This window comes from Neoarius graeffei, chromosome 2 (genome assembly GCF_027579695.1).
Source record: "Neoarius graeffei isolate fNeoGra1 chromosome 2, fNeoGra1.pri, whole genome shotgun sequence".
Classification (NCBI taxonomy): domain Eukaryota; kingdom Metazoa; phylum Chordata; class Actinopteri; order Siluriformes; family Ariidae; genus Neoarius; species Neoarius graeffei.
The window spans coordinates 99,122,508-99,144,725 of record NC_083570.1 but is presented as its reverse complement, the minus strand read 5'-3'; the positions used below and the strand labels follow the sequence as shown (position 1 = coordinate 99,144,725).

Sequence of the window (22,218 nt, the reverse complement as noted above, 5' to 3'; positions counted from 1 at the left end):
CCCGTTTAGACGAAAGCCTGGTAAATTTTGTGGAGCGTTCACACGTCACAACCCTGATTACTAGAGAGAAGCGTGTTAGCACCGGTGCAGCCCCACTTGCGGTCACACGGCAGTTTTTGCGACCGTGCAATAGTCGCAAAAACTTTATTACTATCATTTCCTTTGATAGTAATAAAGATTTTATATAATTTCCTTTTATTCCTATCGTTATTACTATCATTTCCGATAGTAATAATGCGGAAATGAAATACGCGCATGCGTGAAAATGTACTTCCTTTTCCTGGTTGTCATGGCATCACCAAGCGCCGGGAAAACAACGTGGATGAAGACACCAGTGTTGCCAGATACTGCTGACGTTTTCCAGCCCAAAACATGTTCAAATCCACCAAAACGCACTTAAAATCACCCAATCTGGCAACACTGGAAGACCCGCAGTTCTTCTGTTGTAGGGCTGCACGATTATGGAAAAAAAATGATAATCACAATTATCTTGATCAAAATTGTAATCACGATTATTAATCAAGATTATTCTTGATGTTAGGGAAATCACTTGAATTTTAATTTCACTATATTCAAACAATATGAACAGCTTTCAGTGCAGAATGAAATTTAAAAGAGAAATTCTGATTTCCAAATGACAAATAAATGAAATTTATCCAAGAAATTACCAAAGGATGAAGGAACTGAAAACTCAATTGCAACAATTACATAGCATTATACTGAGTGAGGCCTACAAGTTCTTAGCTAGAAAGAGCAGCCCATCAACATGCTCTGGCTTTAAACATGAGCGAAGGCAGGTCACAGCATTGCCTCCAGTGCTAAATAGTCTGTCGTTCCGACATAGTTAGCTTTTCTCTCTCACCTCAATCTGTTACCTACTCTCACACTATCACCCCTTGAAGAAGATACCGCTGCACTGAAGCTCTGCGCACTTGGCTTGCTTGCTTATTTAGGCGGAGTAATGAAACTTTACATGCGTCGGTTCGCCCCCTAATGGTTTGGCGGAGTACTGGTCAAAAAGTGCTTGATCAGATATGCAGCAGAGCTCGCATTTTAAATGGAAATAAATCGCGATTTTCATTTAATCGTGGCAGCCAAAATCACGATTTTCGATTAAATTCGATTAATTGTGCAGCCCTAGTTGTTGATATTCGCCATTTTGGAAGCGCAAGATACCAGGATGCAAATTATGCAATGCCCGTATGTAATCAACTCTCCTCACGCGTAGTGAGTCTACCCCTGTAGCGCTCAGACGTCCCATTTTATATCGGTGCTGCCCCGCAAACTAGCATTTACTCCGGAGTAAATTTCTTAAACCACCTCCCGAGCAGGGTTAGATTTGCACCGGTTTAAGCAGCTTTCAGGGGCGACACCGCTATAACTTTGTACCGTGTGAACGCTCTACCGGGGCAGCCCCGGTGCTACACTGGAGTAAAAGTTGCCGTGTGAACACCCCTATATTTATCCAGTTCTGTATGAGAGCGAGTACAATATAGAGAGGACTTGGCTCGATTTTTAACTGTTTATTGTAAACTGCTGTAACGAACATGGCTCAGGATGAAGGTGGCAGTAGAAAGGGTTACGGAGAACAGCGGACCAGTCAGATGTTTTACTTTCGCAATTAATCTGGGACACTTAAAGTGCATATCATGGGTAAATTCAGGAGCAAGATCAATGTAATTCTCCTATTTTATATTAAACTTTAGTCAAATATCTGTAACATCCTGCAATTTTTTCTTTTTTTTTTTTACCTTGCGCAATACCAGAAAAATTCAGTTGAAATCGAGCCATTTGAGTTGAATTGGTCCGCCTCTAAAAAAAAAAAAAACTTGGCATTTGGATTTCCTGGCAAACACTGATTTTCGTGACGTCGCGTGCGGGACGCCTCCTTCTGAATCCTACGTCAGCGCTGGTCTGTTTACGACCTGGTGGTTTTCTGCAAATTTCTTCAACGTTATCGTGTAATTATTAAAATGGCTAACAGATGTATCGTACGAGGGTGTAGCAACACCAATCTTGATGGGATTAGTACTCATCGTTTCCCAAAAGACCGGACAACGAGAGAGAAATGGGAGCGCTTGGTCTACACAGGCTGTGCACTGAAACCGTGCAAAGCTCGCGTAGCCTGCTGGCGCTTCCGCAGGTGACGTCACGAATCTGGCTCCAGACTCCCTTGGTATTTTTCCAGACGTGTTTTATTTTTTTCTGCTGTAGACAGATGGCCTCGTGCAAAATTACCCTTCTGGATGAGTGTGTAAAGGGACATACTTTCATAAAAAAAATTTTTTTAAAAACCCACGAAATTGGTCCAGGAGGCGCACTTTCAGGTGTTCTGTGGTTGGTAGAAGAGAGCAACTGGACTTGCTTGAAAAGCCTTGAAGACGTTTCGCCTCTCGTCCGAAAGGCATCCTCAGTTCTGTCTGTCTAATAGGGAGTATCAAGTATTTATCCTCTCATGGATCATCATAGAATCCGAATCAGAATGCTGTAGGCTGCATTCAGACGAGAGGCGAAACGTCTTCAAGACTTTTCAAGCAAGTCCAGTTGCTCTCTTCTACCAACCACAGATTACTATGTACCTGGATGACTGAGTATCTTCACAGATATGTTTCTACGCACTTTGGGATGAGACCAGTGTTGCCAGATTGGGAGGTTTCCCGCCCAAATTGGGCGGTTTCAAGTGCATTTTGGCGGGTTTTGAACATAATTTGTTCTGGAAAACGTCAGCAGTATCTGGCAACACTGAATGAGACCCCTTCGACTGGTGCGGGAGTATGAGAGGACTTCCAGAAAACTGCCAGACATCTTAGCCAGAGAGGATCGTTCATTTTTGTCAACCCGGAACGACCATCACTGAACAGAGGTGGGCGTCTGAGACATCTATCAGCCACCTACAATGCAGCCATCAGCATTCTGATTCGGATTCTATGAGGCCATCCTTAAAAAAAAATCCGTTTCCTGTCCACCGGGTGGGCAAAAAAAAATTTCAGTCGGGAGGGAGGGATTTATTTTTATTTATATATATATATATATATATATATATATATATATATATATATATATATATGGATGAGAAATCGCAATGCTGTGTTTGCTTTTTCTTTCAGTACTTTTTTATTACAAAAGCAGACATTTAATAAAATGACAGTTTAATCAACTGAAACTTGTACAAAAACTAAGTTAGCATTTTAAATGCTGACTGCAACGTTTGCAAAACTTTTACAAAGGTACTTAAAATGTCCGACACACGGACTTTTTGTAGTTCTAAATCGAGCGTTAGGCCGAGTTCGGATGAAATTACACTATTAAAATGATCACTGAATGATTTGTTTTTCTGAATCTTTACTATTTTGTTGTTCGCTAGAATACCATTTTGCAATTTCACACTTAAGCAAATGTTTGAAAACTCCGGATCTCCTTCCTTCATGGTGGCTGCCATTTTTCTGTGCCGCACGGCGCATGCGCAGAGCTGATTCCATTCTATATTCTGTGCTGAATGCAGGGCTTTCCACAAGCGCCGGCTGCCGGACACACAATTAAGTCCAGCCGGCTACTTTAAAGACTATTTTTGTAGCCCGCAGGCTCTAAATATTAATTTTTGATTTTAATAAAATGAAATGTTTATCTAACGGACTGACAATGTCAAACTGAACCGTTGATCAAGGGAGAGTAACTCATCCGCGCTCCGACATGCGGTGTGCGCACGCACTCAGCTGCGTGAATGTGTCATGCACTGAAAATAAGAGATTTACAAGCCAGAAACGCCTCATGATGCAATACGCAAGAAAAGAAAGAAGATTTACTGCCATTTTACTTTGTATCTGAGTAAAGTGAATAAATAAATGGTCTGTGGAAAATGCATTTAATCCTGGGAACTGCGTGCACACGAGTTTATTTTGTGTTTACCCCCACTCCGGCTACTTATTTGTCATGGCTGGCTAGTATGAGCCTTAGTGGAAAGCCCTGGGAATGCGGAAATGTCATGTTCGATTTTAGATTTACGAACCCGAAAAAAATGTCGAAAAACCGGCGTTAAAAAATAAATTTCACCCGCACAAACGGCACTCACCCGGCCGGTGGACCGGAAACAGAACATTTTTTAATAATGGCCTGATGATCCATGAGAGGATAAATACTTGATACTCCCTATTAGACAGACAGAACTGAGGATGCCTTTCGGACGAGAGGCGAAACGTCTTCAAGGCTTTTCAAGCAAGTCCAGTTGCTCTCTTCTACCAACCACAGGCTACTATGTACCTGGATGACTGAGTTTCTTCACAGATACTTTCAGGTGTTCATTGCACTCGGTCTCGGACTGTTTGAGCGATCACTTGAATGCTCCAAATAACTTCAACCTAATAATCATGCATGAAAATGTAGTCGGTTGGTGGGAAGTTCAAGAATAAAAAGCTCTAGTCCTCTAATAGGTTGAATTTATTCCACGGTGAAAGGTAACCGGTTCCTGGATGTAAGAAGTTTGAGCGCCATTCTGTCGACGCTCTTTATATTTCTTGACCGCAGTTCGGTTTGGTTTACGGCTCGGGATTATCATAATGCGTATAATATACTGTAGGTGCTGAAAGAACGAGATCAAGCAAACCTGAATGGCAACAATTAGACCATATTTAACCAGGTCACGTTTCGAATCCTGAGAGGATACCTGGACTGGCTAAGCCTGAACATGAGAACGAGTCGGCAGGAAAACAAAAAGAACAACTTGGGATATAAATGCAGGATATGGTATCAGGTATAGATATCACGGTGTACTTGTAGGACTTGACTTACTTCAGTGACTTTTTCAAAAACGCATTTACATCTATCATCTCACGGGGTGTTTTTTTTTTTTTTAAACTCGTTCTTTGCTCATCCATGACTCAAAAATTTTAGACTGGGTTTCGCAACCACCTCCTTCCGGACTCCCTGTACATCAAGTTCTCCGCAAACAGGAGACGTGATGATGCGGCACTGAAAACCCTTCGACTGTGCGATCTGCTACTGCTGTAATCGTGTTCCTAACTTTATCACGTGTGATGGCTTTCAAACACAGCACTGCTGACCGGAACCGAAACGACTACTCACTTGATACAAGGAAACGGAACCACGAACATAACAGATTGTACAGCTGTGAAAAAGATGCCAAGTTCATCACCTGGCTCAAATACGCTATTTTCTCTCAACGATAAATACTGACAGTTGAAGAGACTTTAGAGTCGTTCTTAAAAACCTGACTACATGAATTCAGCCGCATTCTGACGCCGAGAACACGAACAGGTAATCGTAAAAACGCCCACGTGGTGACTGGGATGTCCTACGACACCTTGACAAAAAGGCCAGCGTGCCAGAATTTTGTATTTTCTCATCTAGCTTGACGACTCCTATGACGTGTTCCTCGGTAGTCACGATTGACAATTTCTCAACCCTCTTCCTTGAAGACACGAACAATAACTGATGATGCTTCGGGGTCAAACTTGTAGCGCTGCCAGTCTCCCAAACAAAAACACAGGAGGAATTTATCGCACTGGGATCGCCTAATCGGACATTTTGACCATTGTGAAAGACAAAAAATATCAGGTCATAAACACGTAGTTTGCTCCTGGCATTAGAACCAAGCACAATTGGCGAATTTTAATGGCTCGGCCACAGATTTACAAAAATACTTAAAAAAAAAAAAAAATCATGGGGGCGTCGTGGCTCAGGTGGATAAGGCGCCATACCATAAATCCCGGGACCCGGGTTCGATTCCGACCCGAGGTTATTTCCCGATCCCTCCCCATCTCTCTCTCCTGCTCATTTCCTGTCTCTACACTGTCCTATCCAATAAAGGTGAAAAAAGCCCAAAAAAATCTTTAAAAAAAAAAAAACATCATATACATCGAACAAAGGAAAAACTAAACCTAAATTAAGAGGCGTGACGAGAAAGGAACAGAACTTTCGTCCCAATTGCGACCTAACCCCTGCTTAAAAGGATAAAGGATACCATCTAAAACCTACAGAAATACTATTAGGAGCGAGAACAATATGTACATTACTTTAACGAAGCAGCAATTAGCCACAGAGGCAAAAATATTCGTAACTAAATACGCTAAGTTACCACACTGCGAAAGTATAAGAAGGAACCAACGTGCTGTAGGTTACACGCTCTCAGTGTTGCACTTACAAATAGAAAAACTGGCTGTATGGTATCTATATTTACTCAAATATATGATAACTACTTATTAACCTCGCTGGCTCGGTCTTTACAGGAAAACATCACATCGGGGTCTTGACAGTAGTCCGTACTGTCAAGACCTCGGTCTGATATTTTCCCGTAAAAACCTTGCGAGGTTCATAAGGAGTTTAGTTTTTTTGTTTTATTTCTAAGATTAAAATCGGCGGTCGTTATAACAAGGCGTGACGCTGCTTTCAAATCACGTCATATTCGTAACGCAGTCGAGTCACGCGTGCAGAAGAAATGGCTAGCGGTTTCAAAACTGAATTTCAGTTAGCCGTTTGCGGTTTCGGAATGCTCTTTGTTGCTCATTTCTTGAATAACTGACTTGTGTTTCAGCTGGTTTTGATTTCCAATTAATCTTTTGAAAGGCGGAGCTTTGGAAAGAAAGTTCGTGATCGCTGACGGGCATTATGGGAAAATTCTGCCCAACAAGGAGCCAATCAGAGCGCACGATGTTACCAGAAGTAGATCATGTCATATAATACAATATGTCTGATTAAAGGAGAACTGAAGGCAATTTATCATCAAAATTCTCTCGTTTTATTAAATATCGGAATGCATTTTTGATCGCTATTTTGTCGCTGCTATAGCAAGTTATGAGTGTTTGAAATACGCTTTGTAATATATCAATCCGTATGTCAAAGCGACGGCTGTAAACGAGACTCGTTGAGACCTGTGCGAGACATCGTAGGACGGAAGTAAAACGTACAGCGGAAATCAAAGTGACCAACGTTGTCAAAAGACGCGCGCGTCCTCTTTCGAATGCTGATGTAATCAAGCTGGAAGGTTTCCTTGTGTCCGAAATCGCTCCCTACTCACTATATAGTGTGGACGCCATTTTGTAGTGCTGTCCGAAACCTTAGTGAGGATTATATGGGAAATGTGCTCGGTATAATATGTATTTATCACAAAAATACATGCATGTATTTATTATTTTGAAAACCCACCAGCCGACTGACCTGGCACGTCTTAATTGTGCAACAGTAATGATGTAAAAACCAGTGCGACGGGCTCGTCCTTATCCTGTCGTCTTTCCAACTCTTCTCGGTTGGTTTGAAGTCATATGGAATATTCGCCATGTCACGTACGCGAGGGAGGCGAATACATGTGCAGAATATATATACACACAGAGACGACAGACACATAGGCAGGCTAGATCAAAAACGAGAATACGGGCAAAAGGGTCGGTCGAGGCGCAAACAGTACATCAAAGGCTAAGCGAGGACAAGAACGAGAAACAGGAAATCAAGACGACGGGTAGAAAGGCATGTGTATTGTGATACTTCGCGATGCAAATGCATCAGCACAGCCCTTAAACAGGCAAACACATCGCACAGGACTGAAACTACATCACTGACGAAGCTGGCAAATCTCGAAATTAATCTAAATTGGAATGATATGGCGATCTGCCCGCTGTGTAAACAGTTTTCAAAATGGCGGCGCCGATACGTCACGTTTGAAGTCTCGGGAAGCTCTCGCAGATAAGCGGCGCCTGCCGCAGACCATATTCAACATGGCGAAAAACCAAAAAGGCCGATAAGCACAATATCGTAATAGAATATGCCAATACGAGTCATGATATAAGGTTAATAAAACCGAAAACTTAATTGAATAAGAAATACAGTGAGATCAGAAATGACTTCAGTTCCCCTTTAATGTCAGATATAGATCGTATCCTTGTAGACGCTTCCTTTCGGTTTTCACGACCAGCCTGGGTGTTAATCGCACCCAATGATGTTCCAAGATGAGATGAGAACACATCATTATGGTAGAAAACTCCAGAAAGAAAAGCTCAATGGAGTCACCTCATCTCATCTGTAGCCGCTTTATCCTGTCCTACAGGGTCGCAGGCAAGCTGGAGCCTATCCCAGCTGACTACGGGTGAAAGGCGGGGTACACCCTGGACAAGTCGCCAGGTCATCACAGGGCTGACACATAGACACAGACAACCATTCACACTCACATTCACACCTACGCTCAATTTATGCCGACAACCCAGTCCTGGCAGATAGTGTTGCAGATGGCATCTGCGTAGCCCCCCCCCTTCGCAGACGCTCTGCGCGCACCTCCCAAAAATTGTGACCACCGCAGAAGCCTCGCAGACAGTGTCGCAGACAAGAGGGCTCCGATTGGTCCACTCTACATCCGCTGTACACGCGCTTCCGCTTCGGTTTGTTTTCACGACCGCCATTTTTAAAAACACGAGAGAAGATGGAGCAGCACGAAGAGCGGTTTATCGAGGAAGTACGCACATCTATACGACTCCAGTTCTAGTCATTATAAGTAACCGGAGGACAAACACTCCACTAACCACACCCACCAACTACTCCTAGCGATTTCGCGACTTCGCGCCCCTTTGCGTTGTGGCGGTGAATAACATCACGCACGCCTATTACTCCCCGCTCAACGATAAATTACAACTGCTTGCGAAAGCCTTGTCGCAAGAGCATGCAGAGACCCTTAGGTGGTGTTTACATTAGACCGTATCCTTCTCGTTTTCGTCGCGGATGCACTGTCCGTTCACATTAAAACGCAGGGAAACGACTCCGCAGGCGGAACAACTTGAATCCGCCAGGGCCCACGTATTCAACCCGGTACGTATCTGATCCGGTGCTGTGTAAACATTGAGGAACGAGGATACTCTGCGCTGAGCTCTAGCTGACGTCGTCACTGGACGACGTCACTGTGACCTCCACTTTCCTGATTCGCTGGCGTCGTTCATGCCACGGTCATGTGACGCGACTGCTGAAAAACAGCGCGGACTTTCACTTCCTGCTATTTGTCCCGAATCACTGCTCGTGCGCTTCACTCGCGCGCTCTGTGAGCTGCGCAGGGCCGGAGTGCGCACCCTCCAGAGGGCACTCGCTGTTCAGGGCGGAGTGATTTGGAGCGCAGGATGCCTGCGGAGCCGAGCGTATCCGTGTATCGGCGTTGCTGTGTGCACGCGAATCGTTTTAAAAACGTTAATCTGATGATCCGCTGATACGGTCTAATGTAAACAGCACCTTCAGGCCTCTGCATGCTCGTGCGACAAGGCTTTCACAGATAGCTTTTCGCAGACAGTTGTGATTTATCGTTGAGCGGGGAGTATAGGCGTGCGCGATGTTATTCACCGGCACAACGCAAGGGAGCGCGAAGTCGCTCGGAGTAGTTGGTGGGTGTGGTTAGTGGAGTGTTTATCCTCCGGTTACTTATAATGACTAGAACTGGAGTCGTATAGATGTGCGTACTTCCTCACTCAACCGCTCTTCGTGCTGCTCCATCTTCGCTCGTGTTTTTAAAAATGCCGGTCGTGAAAACAGAACAAACCGGGAAAGTAGGGAAGCAGAAGTGCGTGTACAGCGGATGTAGAGTGGACCAATCAGAGCCCTCTTGTCTGCGACGCTGTCTGCGAGGCTTCTGCGGTGGTCACAATTTTTGGGAGGTGCGCGCTATCTGCGATGCCATCTGCGAGGACTGGGTTGTCAGCATAACTTGGCCTTTAGAGTCACCAGTTAACCTAACCTGCATGTCTTTGGACTGTGGGGGAAACCGGAGCACCCGGAGGAAACCCACGCGGACACGGGGAGAACATGCAAACTCCGCACAGAAAGGCCCTCGCCGGCCACGGGGCTCGAACCCGGACCTTCTTGCTCTGAGGCGACAGCGCTAACCACTACACCACCGTGCCGCCCCTGAATAATTTGTGTGTGTGTTTAAAAAAATAAAATAAAAATTTGTACTCAAAAGCAACAAATAAATTATATTTAAAAGTGAAAACATGTTCCTGTGTCCAAAACTGTCTCTACTGTGATGAGTGGTTTTCTTATCAGATCCTAATTACCGTAATACTCCTAGTATCGGTATTAAAGTCAACCTGAACACTAAGGACTTATTGTACTGTTTCTAAACCTGACAACACGACAGGACACTCAGATTAAACCCAAAAAGTCCTGAAAAGTTTTCCATTTGAGCTGAAAATTGTTTTCTTCCCCTCCACAAACCTTAGTGAAATAAATATAAAGAGAAAGACAGAAAACAAAAAGGTTAGAAAGAAGGAAAAACATTTTATATATTAAAAAAAAGCCACACACAGACACACTCCACGTCTAGACTAGAAAATAAACGGCTCAGGCACCATCATATCAAAACCATGCTTTAGAGGGATGATTTATTGTCTTAAATACGAACCAAAAAAAAATTATGACTATATTGTTAAATATTTAGGATGTGACCAAGTAAGCGTCACAAAAGCCGCGTTGCATAAGATAAACTCGCGCGGTAGTTAGCATGAAGCCAAAGTAGTGTGTTGTTGAACTTAGCCGGGGTGCCAAAACTTAATCTCAAGGCGCTCTTTGAACTAACGTGACATTAAAAATGGGTTTTTTAAGTGCATTAGTGACGCCTTTCGGTTTAGGTAGCCGCCTAGGTGCTAAATTCCTGCTTCGTTGTGAATGTATCGTATTAGCATGAAAAGAAAAAAAAACTAGCCACCTTGCTAGCTCATGCTAGCTTAGCCATCTCCTAGCAACGGGGAGGGAAATAAGTCATTCGTGTTGTGTTGTGTTATCTTGAGTTTTTTTTTTAATTAATTAGGTTAAGTTTTATTATCGTAAACAACTTTAAAAAATAAAAGTCAATAAAAATACATAAACAAAGTGGGCCTGGTGATTAGCGAACTAGCTTAGTTTGCCTAGCCTAGCCTAGCTAGTTAGCTAAACCACAGAAGTAGTAGTAGTAGCAGAAGTGCCGGCTAGTTCAGCTTTCTTTCTATTCATCTTTCTATCCATCCATCTATGAATGTACGAGTGCTCTACTTGCTAGAAATGACTAAAGCGTGCTTTAATCCTTATAATTATTAGAAATAACGATTAGCAAGACGACACTCACTTAGCTAGCGAACATTACAACACGATGCGTTAGAGCTAAACTAGCCCAAGCTAATTTTTCACCCTGAAATGTTGTTTAACAGACGCCGTACTGCTATCCTTCAACACGTTTATCGTGTTTTTTTTTAAATAAAATTAACCAGACATGACGAAGACTCGCTGTAAATGAATATGAATAGATGAGAAAAGTCGAAGTGCGAAACGGAGGCCTCACTCACTCACTTCCTTCCTTCCTCCCATCTTTACTTACCTTATGAATTCTCTTCAGTGCCATTGTTGTGCTGCTGTCAGTAAAAAGCGCACTCGGTTATTTCTTTACTGCTTGTTTTTTACGTATATTTGTATATTTTTTCAATATAAACTCTCCTTTCGATTCTGAGCGCCGACCAACACCAAGCGAAAAGGGTGAAAGTCTTCTACCGAATGTGATCAGAGATCACGGAAGCCGATGGGATGATGATGATGATGAGTTTCTATCTTTCTTTCTTTTTTTAAATACGAAACTGAAAGGTATTACAGCAGCACTCTGAGTGAGAGCGAGACAAGCTCGAGTGCTCCTTCCTCCACGGCCGAATCACGTCGCTCAAATGGAGACTCTTCCGCCTGCGCGAAGCTCAAATTAGCGTTGTGTCGACCATCTAGGTAGGGCGCGTAAGAGTGTTATGCCACGCCCTAGATAGTGCGCGTGTATAGGGAGTGTTAGGGCTATTTGAAAGTTAGCCAGCGCTTAGGTAACTTCAGCGATAGAGACCATTTGTGCAACTAAGCTTGAACAGAGAGCCAAAATGGCGGAATATGCACTTGTACTCGACTATACGCTAACGCTTTTGAGCCAAAATGGCGTTCTGGATTGCTTTATTTTCTGACATTAAACAAACTCAGGTTTCAATACAAGTTACAATACAGGGAATTGTGACTGCTTGAGAGTTTAATTTTATGTCGTTCTTGATATATATTCATCACCGAACACTACATTGATCAACTACGAGCTTTTCCGGCTTCCGGATTTTCGCAGTTTCATGCTGAGAAGTTGAGCCAGCCAAGGCGGAGGGATATCGTGTGTTTGTTGTATCGCGATACAAAACGAGAATCTCGCGAGGATAAGGAGAGAAAAAAACGAGAGTTGATTGCAACACTTTGGCTGGAGCTTCATTTCTGTTCAGTGCTGTCAGATTGGGGTTCATAGGAATTACAAATGGCATTTAAAATAAATAAATGAATAAATTAAATAAAATCATCATTCACGGAGTCCAAAAAGGCTCAATTACAGGAATCAATCAGCTGGATTATTAGTCTTATTAGTACAGAGGCTCTGAGCCAGATGTGATATTTCCATCACAGAAAGGATCCACTGTGCAAAACCCTGTTGTGCTTCTATCTCAATACCCTGCAAAAAATGTCCTTTCTATAGACCCTTTTCAGTCATGTGACCTTCGTAAACGCGACCGCCATTTTGGACATGTAGTGGACTTCGGCTCAAATCGGTTTGAATGCGAGGAAGGCGACAAACGAAAAACAAAAGAAAAAGGAACGAGATGCAGAAAACACCGGTGGTGTAGTGGTTAGCGCTGTCGCCTCACAGCAAGAAGGTCCGGGTTCGAGCCCCGGGGCCGGCGAGGGCCTTTCTGTGCGGAGTTTGCATGTTGTCCGCGTGGGTTTCCTCCGGGTGCTCCGGTTTCCCCCACAGTCCAAAGACATGCAGGTTAGGTTAACTGGTGACTCTAAATTGACCGTAGGTGTGAATGTGAGTGTGAATGGTTGTCTGTGTCTATGTGTCAGTCCTGTGATGACCTGGCGACTTGTCCAGGGTGTACCCCGCCTTTCGCCCATAGTCAGCTGGGATAGGCTCCAGCTTGCCTGCGACCCTGTAGAACAGGATAAAGCGGCTAGAGATAATGAGATGAGATGAGATGCAGAAAACACCTTCACTATCCAGCGACGTAGGGCTTTTACAGGGCGAGCAGAGGGAGAGGTATTTGCAAAAATTGAGGTTAGCAGGCTTAGAGAACGACGTTTACCTGCTTCCACCAGGATTGTTCACTGACGTACGGAAGTACACCAAGCCCTCGTCTTTACCTGACTTCGGCCCACATGATCTGTATACCTATGTCGTTAAAACCCCATCGCCATACACATACACGCCAACGTCCGAGGTTCCGGAGCGCGCTCCGGCTTGCTCCAGGAGTGCTCCGGCCGAGGTTCCGGAGCGCGCTCCGGCTTGATCCCCCTCAAATTAAGCAGCTTGCTCCGGAGCAAGCCGGAGCGCGCTCCGGAACCTCGGCCGGAGCACTCCTGGAGCAAGCCGGAGCGCGCTGCTTAATTTGAGGGGGAGCAAGCCGGAGCGCGCTCCGGAACCTCGGACGTTGGCTCCGGCAGCTATTTACACTGGATCCGGTGTAAATAGCTGCCGGATCATAATTACAGTAAACTAGTAAATACAGTAAAGGAAAAACTTGAGACTGAAAGGTTTTAACAGTCATCTAAATGACTGAACGTAAGCATTGCTACAGTAACATACCAGCTACTTGTTGACATTAGCTAGTCAACAATAGCTACTACAGAAGAACAAAGAGGTTACAATGGGTTATTTTAACCTATTTGGTTACACACTCGCCGCCACAGAATGTTAACAGCAATGTAATGCCTTTTCTGGCTAATTTTATTTGTCTTACCTCCAACAAAGTGGTCACTACACAAGCGCTGGTATGCCGAGGGCTGCCAATCTGTTAATGGCCGCTATCCATCTTCTCCGTCGGGATCCGATAAAATGAGAAACCTTGCCTTGTTTGTTGATGGTTACTACATCCAGGTGCACAACAATATAGTGGCATGATGGAAGTCTTGCTGAAAGTAAACACTTTCTTTGCTGCCGTTCCTCAATGTTGGCTGTGGTAAACTACTGGTAGTACACGTCCAAAATGGCAGCCGCGTTTGTCGTGACGTCACGTGAAAAGGGTCCATAGAACTCCAGTGTTCTATAGGATTTCAGCATGGTTCGACAGAACAAGAAGTTTCTACAGGCTTTTCTCAGCGTTCTGTAGAACTTGCCAAGCGTGTTCTTTAGGATAGAACTTCTTCTTCTTCTTCTTTTGGCTGCTCCCGATTAGGGGTCGCCACAGCGGATCTTTCGTCTCCGTTGCTCCCTGTCTTCCGCATCCTTCTCTACCACACCTGACACTTTCATGTCCTCTCTCACCTCTCTTTGGCCTTCCTCGTTTTCATGCGCCTGGCAGCTCCATCCTCAACATGCTCTGCATCTCTTCTCAGGATGTGCCCATAACATCTCAGTCTCATCTCTCTTCTCTTCATTCCCAAGCTCTCTACATGCGCTGTCCCTCTGATGTGCTCGTTCCTTATCCTGTCCAACCTCGTCACTCCATCCTCAACTTTGCCTCCTGTCTCTTTGTTAAGGGTACGGTCTCCAACCATACATCACAGCTGGTCTCACTACTGCCTTATACATCTTACCTTTCACTTTTGCTGGGACTTTCCGATCACAAATGACTCCCGAAATCCTTCTCCAACTGCTCCACCCTGCCTGCACTCTCTTTCTCACCTCACTATCGCAGCCCCCGTTTTCCTGCACAGTTGACCCCAGGTACTTGAATTCACCAACTTTCTTTACGTCTACTCCTTGCATCTGCACTACACCCCGTTCATCCTCATTCTCATCGATGCACATGTATTCTGTTTTGCTCCTGCTCACCTTCGCTCCTCTTCGTTCCAATGCATCCCTCCATCTCTCCAAACCCAGCTCAACCTCCTTTCTACTTTCACCACATATCACAAGATCATCCGCAAACATGTTCCATGGTGACTCTTGCCTCACTTCGTCCGTCACTATGGCAAACAAGAAAGGACTCAAAGCAACATTTCTATTAAAACTCAAGTTCTATAGGAAATCTATATTTGAACGTTATTTATTGGCTTGGTGGTTTTGTGTCTACTCAAGAGTATTTCCTTTATACGATGGTGGTGGCACCACTGTTGGGTAAACCATACTAAAGGGACTGCAGAGAGCCCAGAGGACCCCAGACCATACACCTTGCTGACATGCGATATGATTTGTCTTTTTGAACTTTAGGCTGTAAGTATGGCTAAAATGTCATGACCATGCCATGAAATTTCAGTGCTGCAGCCAATTGGCTTCAACTTAACTCACCTGATCACCAGATTTATTTGGAGGAGGAAGCAGGGATTATTTTTAACTACAATATGGATTTATTAACAAACAGGACCTTACATATAAGAGATGCAGAAATGATATTATGTTATGAAATTAAAATAAGCAAAACAACAAAAACACAACTAAAAATTAGTTACAGTTGTAGGTTTATTTTTCTTTCGGAAAATACGGTCGTTTATTAAATTTACACATTTCGTACTAGTTGAAACTTCACACCACGTGCATTTTAGGGGAAATAAACCACTGCATCTGTCTTAAATCCATTAACAGGATGCACAATGATCTATCTTCATTATATCTCATTATCTCTAGCCGCTTTATCCTTCTACAGGGTCGCAGGCAAGCTGGAGCCTATCCCAGCTGACTACGGGCGAAAGGCGGGGTACACCCTGGACAAGTCGCCAGGTCATCACAGGGCTGACACATAGACACAAACAACCATTCACACTCACATTCACACCTACGGTCAATTTAGAGTCACCAGTTAACCTAACCTGCATGTCTTTGGACTGTGGGGGAAACCGGAGCACCCGGAGGAAACCCACGCGGACACGGGGAGAACATGCAAACTCTGCACAGAAAGGCCCTCGCCGGCCACGGGGCTCGAACCCGGACCTTCTTGCTGTGAGGCGACAGCGCTAACCACTACACCACCGCGCCGCCCATGATCTATCTTAAAATATTTAATAATTTTCACTCCAAAATATACTGCAAGTATTTACGAGTATGTGTATATCGAGGTGACAAATTTTAGGGACTGATCAACAGTGCAGCGTGGATGGAAGAATGCCAAAAGAACCTGTAGCAATAGTAGCTGCAGATTTTTTCTATAGAATGTGCGTATATAACTTTTTTCCCCCTATAGAACTTGGGTATTAAATTTACACAGGATTTCCATTAAGTTTTCTATCGGATTCCTATAGGCGATTTTTAGCAGGGATAATCTCAAATTAAATCATTCGGATTGATCTCTTTATGTGACTAAATGGATAAGGCGTGCATTATATGTCATTATCACGAATCAGGATATCTTGTATGCACTGCGTTTAATGATTGCTGCTATATTCTGATCTCTGGGAGCTACACAGACTTAATGAATCATATCTAACTGACTTACAGCACTGGAGTGTGGTAAGGATATCGACCAAATCCCTTAGTGTTTCAAACTACAGCATAACAACGAAGCCAATACAGTAATTCACTTTTATTTTGTGCAAATGAACAAATGCAGTTCATGTCAATAAACCTGGCCATGTTGCTGAATGATGCTTGATATCCATCCATCCATTATCTGTAGCCGCTTTATCCTGTTCTGCAGGCAAGCTGGAGCCTATCCCAGCTGACTACGGGCGAAAGGCGGGGTACACCCTGGACAAGTCGCCAGGTCATCACAGGGCTGACACATAGACACAGACAACCATTCACACTCACATTCACACCTACGCTCAATTTAGAGTCACCAGTTAACCTAACCTGCATGTCTTTGGACTGTGGGGGAAACCGGAGCACCCGGAGGAAACCCACGCGGACACGGGGAGAACATGCAAACTCCACCCAGAAAGGCCTTTGCTGGCTGCTGGGCTGGAACCCAGGACCTTCTTGCTGTGAGGTGACAGCGCTAATCACTACACCACCATGCCACTATGCTTGATATCATTGTCAAATATACTATATACAGTGCACATCGTTAAATACACCCACTGGCCACTTTATTAGGATCACCCATCCACCTGCAGTTCTCGAATCAGCCGATCCCTCGGCAGCAGCACGATGCATCAAATCATGCAGATACAAATCAAGAGCTTCAGATAACGTTCACGTCTTCAAGCATCACAATGGGAACAAATTGTGATCTCAAAGTGTGACTTTCTTTTGCTGTAGCTTGGGTGTTGGTTTGAGCCAGATGGACTGGTTTGAGGTTTTCACACACAACAGTCTCTAGAGTTTACACAGAATGGTGCGAAAAACAAAAAACATCGAGTGACTGAGCGACAGTCCTGTGGGTGGAAACAAACACCTTGTTGATAAGAGAGATCAGAGGAAAATGGACAGATTTGAGGTGGTTCGAGCGGCCATAAGGATATAGTAACTCATAGCAACTCTTTACAACTGTGGTGAGCAGAAAAACATCTCAGCACACAACAGCAGAAGAACACACTGGGTTCCGCTCCTGCAGCCAAGAACAGGGATCTTAGAATCAAGGACAAGTTCCTGTTAAAGTGGCCGGTGAGTGTGTATTTGAATAAGATTTACATCTCATCTCATTATCTCTAGCCGCTTTATCCTGTCCTACAGGGTCGCAGGCAAGCTGGAGCCTATCCCAGCTGACTACGGGCGAAAGGTGGGGTACACCCTGGACAAGTCGTCAGGTCATCACAGGGCTGACACATAGACACAGACAACCATTCACACTCACATTCACACCTACGCTCAATTTAGAGTCACCAGTTAACCTAACCTGCATGTCTTTGGACTGTGGGGGAAACCGGAGCACCCGGAGGAAACCCACGCGGACACGGGGAGAACATGCAAACTCCGCACAGAAAGGCCCTCGCCGGCCACGGGGCTCGAACCCGGACCTTCTTGCTGTGAGGTGACAGCGCTAACCACTACACTACCGTGCCGCCCCTAAGATTTACATTAAATATTGAAATTCCTATTATTTTTTGTTTATCCTGAAAGACTTGAGACCAAATTGGGCAAGTTCTTGCAAACTACATGAATCATACAGTGTAATTTATGATCAAATCATTATTTACCATTGAGGCAATGCTATATATTGTTATGCAGGAAACTGAACCTCTGTAATGATGTTGAAAGACACGTTTAGAGTTATGGATTCGGAAAAGAAGAGATCTTTTGTACTGTTTTTGTATTGTTATATGACTGGAAATCCTTTCAGAAATGGAGGACTCTTGCAAAATAAGAAAGCAGAAATAAAAAATAAAAAGAAGACGACGAAGAAGAAGAAGTAGTCAGTGCTTTTGCCAAATATTTATTTTTACTTTAAATCGAAACAAAATGCAAAAAATTTTGGGACTGATTAGCCTCATCATTTAGACAATGTTCATACAGTATTATAGATTGGAAAAGGAAGAGGTTTTCTGTATCATTTTTGGATAACTAATCTGTCATTAAACAAACAAATAACAGACAGACAGACAGACAGACAGACAGACAGACAGACAGACAGACAGACAGACAGATAGATAGATAGATAGATAGATAGATAGATAGATAGATAGATAGATAGACAGATAGATAGACAGACAGTGCCCTCCATGATTATTGTCCCCCGTGTCAAGATGAGTAAAAAGGGTTAGAAACAAATCCACCCTTCGGTGGAGTCGCTTCATCTCACACTGAAAAAAATGAGAAAAATCCAACCTTTAATCGCAATACATTTATTCAGAGAAAAACATCCCTCATCAAGAAATAATTATTTTCAACAAACGCACGTCCCACTATTATTGGCACCCCTGGAAATGATAGTGAACATGATGTAACTGAAGCATGTTTCCCATTTAAATTGTACGGTATTTTTGAGTTGATTGGAGTGTGTCGGAACTTTCAAGCTGTAATCCATGACTTCCGGATTAACTGGGGAACAAATATGAGGCGACACAGTGGACAAATTCCCTTAGTCAGCCATCAGCATGGGAACGATAAGAGAGCACATAAACCAAATGAAGGAGAAGTGTGTCGACCGCCATAAGTCAGGGAATGGTTATAAAAATAGCTACTCATCTGAAAATGTCCATTTCTACCGTTAGAGCAATAATTAAAAAAAAAAAAGTGGACACCAACTGGAGCTGTTACAAACTTGCCTGGAAGAGGATCCAAGTTTATTTTGCCCCATGTACAGTGAGGAAGAGGGTAAGAGAGGCAAAAAAAAAATCCCCAAGGATCGCTGTTGGTGAATTACAAGAAAAAGTCAAATCTTGGGGTTTGCAAGTCTCCAAAACCACCATCAGATGCCACCTCAATGCCAACAGATTATTTGGAAAGTTTTCCAGAAAGAAGCCTTTTCTGTCAGTTAACCACAAACAAAAGCACCTGAAGTTTGTGAAACGCTACCAGAACTTTGACTGGAACCGTGTTCTCTGGTCTGATGGAATAAAAATGGAGCTTTTTGGTGCTCCAAACGGAGCTTTTTGGCCAAACCACTCAAGGTGGGTTTGGTGGAAAAAGAAGAATGCCTATAATGAAAAGAACCTGATCCCAGCTGTAAAACATGGTGGAGGTTCTGTCATGTTTTGGGGCTGTTTTTCCTCCAAAGTCCTTGGAGACCTTGTTAGGGTCCATGGCATCATGGACTCCATGAAATACCAGGACATTTTAAATCAGAACCTGGCTGCCTCTGAGAGGAAACTAAAACTAGGTGGTCATTGGATCTTCCAGCAGGACAATGATCCAATGTCCAAATCAACACAAAAATGGTTCGCTGAGCACAGAATCAAGCTTCTGCCGTGGCCATCTCAGTCCCCTGAGCTGAAGAGGAGAGAGCACAAGAGAGGGCCGAGGACCCTGGATGATCTGGAGAGATTGTGTAAAGAGGAATGGGCTCAGATGCCCTGCTCTGTATCTCCAACCAATAATATTGGCACGCGTTTTTGTTGAAAATAATTATTTCTTGATGAAGGAATTTTTTTCTTTGAATAAATGTATTTCAGTTACAGGCTGGGTTTTTCTCATTTTTTTCAGGGTGAAATGAAGCGACTTCACCAAAAGGTGGATTCGTTTCTAGCCCTTTTTACTAATCTTTACAGGGGGCGGTTGAGAGTGGTTGTTATTAATGTCAAACATGTTTTCTTGATGGCAGCCACAGACTCAAGGTTAGAAAAGCAGCCTTGGGCCCAAAAGGTCACCAGTTCGATTCCCTAGACCTGCAGGAAAATCTCTGGCTTTAATGCCCTTGAGCAAGGCACCTAACCCCCAGGTGCTGGGTGTGTGTGTGTGCTCGTTGTACGTCACTCTGGATAAGAGCGTCTGCTAAATGCCTGGAATGTAATGTAATCTTACAGTTTTCTCCTGAGTGCAGGTGTCAGTGTGAAACTGGAGATTGCTGAAATGACAACAAACCAAGGAAACTGCTCACACCCAGGGTTTCCGGGATCCACCATGACCCTGACCAGGATAAAATGATGAATGAATTAATGAAAACAAGAAATAAAAAAGCAAATTCCTAAAAAAAAGAAGTAAAAATAAAAAAAGACACACCGAGAAATATACAGTTTGAGACAATGGTACCAAATTGTTATTGAGCCATTTCTATAATTATGGAATGGGGAAAAAAAAAAGAAGTGGCATCTTGGATAATTTTTGTCCAATCAATCTTTAAACAAACAAACAAACAAACAAACAAGTGAATATGGAGAGAATTTCGCATTTTTTTCAATAAATGCAATTGGTATCACATTACAAAGTGTAAAAATAAGACAACAAGACAAAAAAATAAAAGTTAATAATTTTCAAAGTATTTATTATACATTTATTACAATGATGGTGTACTGAAAGTCAACAGTTTAAGTAAACGTTTGGTAACTATTACCACATAGGAAGTTAATAACCAGGAGACGTGAATATAAATTCACTTCTATAAAACAAATATAAAACATATATAAAAATTATGTAAAATAGAAGACGATTATAAAAATATCTCATCTTATTATCTCTATCCGCTTTATCCTGTTCTACAGGGTCGCAGGCAAGCTGGAGCCTATCCCAGCTGACTACGGGCGAAAGGCGGGCTACACCCTGGACAAGTCGCCAGGTCATCACAGGGCTGACACATAGACACAGACAACCATTCACACTCACATTCACACCTACGCTCAATTTAGAGTCACCAGTTAACCTAACCTGCATGTCTTTGGACTGTGGGGGAAACCGGAGCACCCGGAGGAAACCCACGCGGACACGGGGAGAACATGCAAACTCCACACAGAAAGGCCCTCGCCGGCCCCGGGGCTCGAACCCAGGACCTTCTTGCTGTGAGGCGACAGCGCTAACCACTACACCACCGTGTGTGTGTGTGAGTACATATAAATACAGGGTTAGTCAAAATTATGTAAACACTTAACTGGTAGAAACCATTTATTCACAAAACATACATCATATGTGCAAGATGATTTACAAGACGGGTCTCAACCTGTTTGCCATCGTGTTCAACACACAAAAACCAGTGAGCAACAGTACCGTTTAATCTGTCACCCATATCGTACGTTCATCTGCAGGAGAAAAATAATCCATTAGTGTTAGCATAATTTTGACATTTTTTTAATATATATATATATATATATATATATATATATATATATATATAGGGCGGCACGGTGGTGTAGTGGTTAGCGCTGTCGCCTCACAGCAAGAAGGTCCGGGTTCGAGCCCCGTGGCCGGCGAGGGCCTTTCTGTGCGGAGTTTGCATGTTCTCCCCGTGTCCGCGTGGGTTTCCTCCGGGTGCTCCGGTTTCCCCCACAGTCCAAAGACGTGCAGGTTAGGTTAACTGGTGACTCTAAATTGACCGTAGGTGTGAATGTGAGTGTGAATGGTTGTCTGTGTCTATGTGTCAGCCCTGTGATGACCTGGCGACTTGTCCAGGGTGTACCCCGCCTTTCGCCCGTAGTCAGCTGGGATAGGCTCCAGCTTGCCTGCGACCCTGTAGAACAGGATAAAGCGGCTAGAGATAATAAAATGATATGAGAGATGAGATGTTTTGTTAACTTAATACCACACACCGATTATTATTATTATTATTTTTCCGTTTCCGGTTGAGAGTATGTCGTGCGCATTCTGGCTGCCGCTTCTCACAAGAGCTTTTTTATTTTTTTAATTTATTTATTTTCTCCTCTTTTTTATTTTGACTTTTTCTTTTTTTTCTTTTTTCTGTGTGTTTATGTAGTTTGATGTTTATTTGAGTGTTTTGTCCGCCGGTGGTGGTGTAGCTCCGGACC

The 22,218-nt window shown here is 43.5% G+C and overlaps 1 protein-coding gene across 1 annotated transcript in view; it reads right to left on the bottom strand.

The window, feature by feature from the left end:
• Positions 1-11,684, bottom strand: part of ube2d2 (ubiquitin-conjugating enzyme E2D 2 (UBC4/5 homolog, yeast)) — a 54,825-nt gene extending 43,141 nt beyond the window's left edge. The window contains exon 1 of the mRNA XM_060915272.1: positions 11,330-11,684. Coding sequence (XP_060771255.1) covers positions 11,330-11,353 — 24 coding nt within the window. The 5' untranslated portion in view covers positions 11,354-11,684. The remainder of the gene's footprint in view (positions 1-11,329) is intronic.
• Between the last annotated feature and the right edge of the window lie 10,534 nt (positions 11,685-22,218).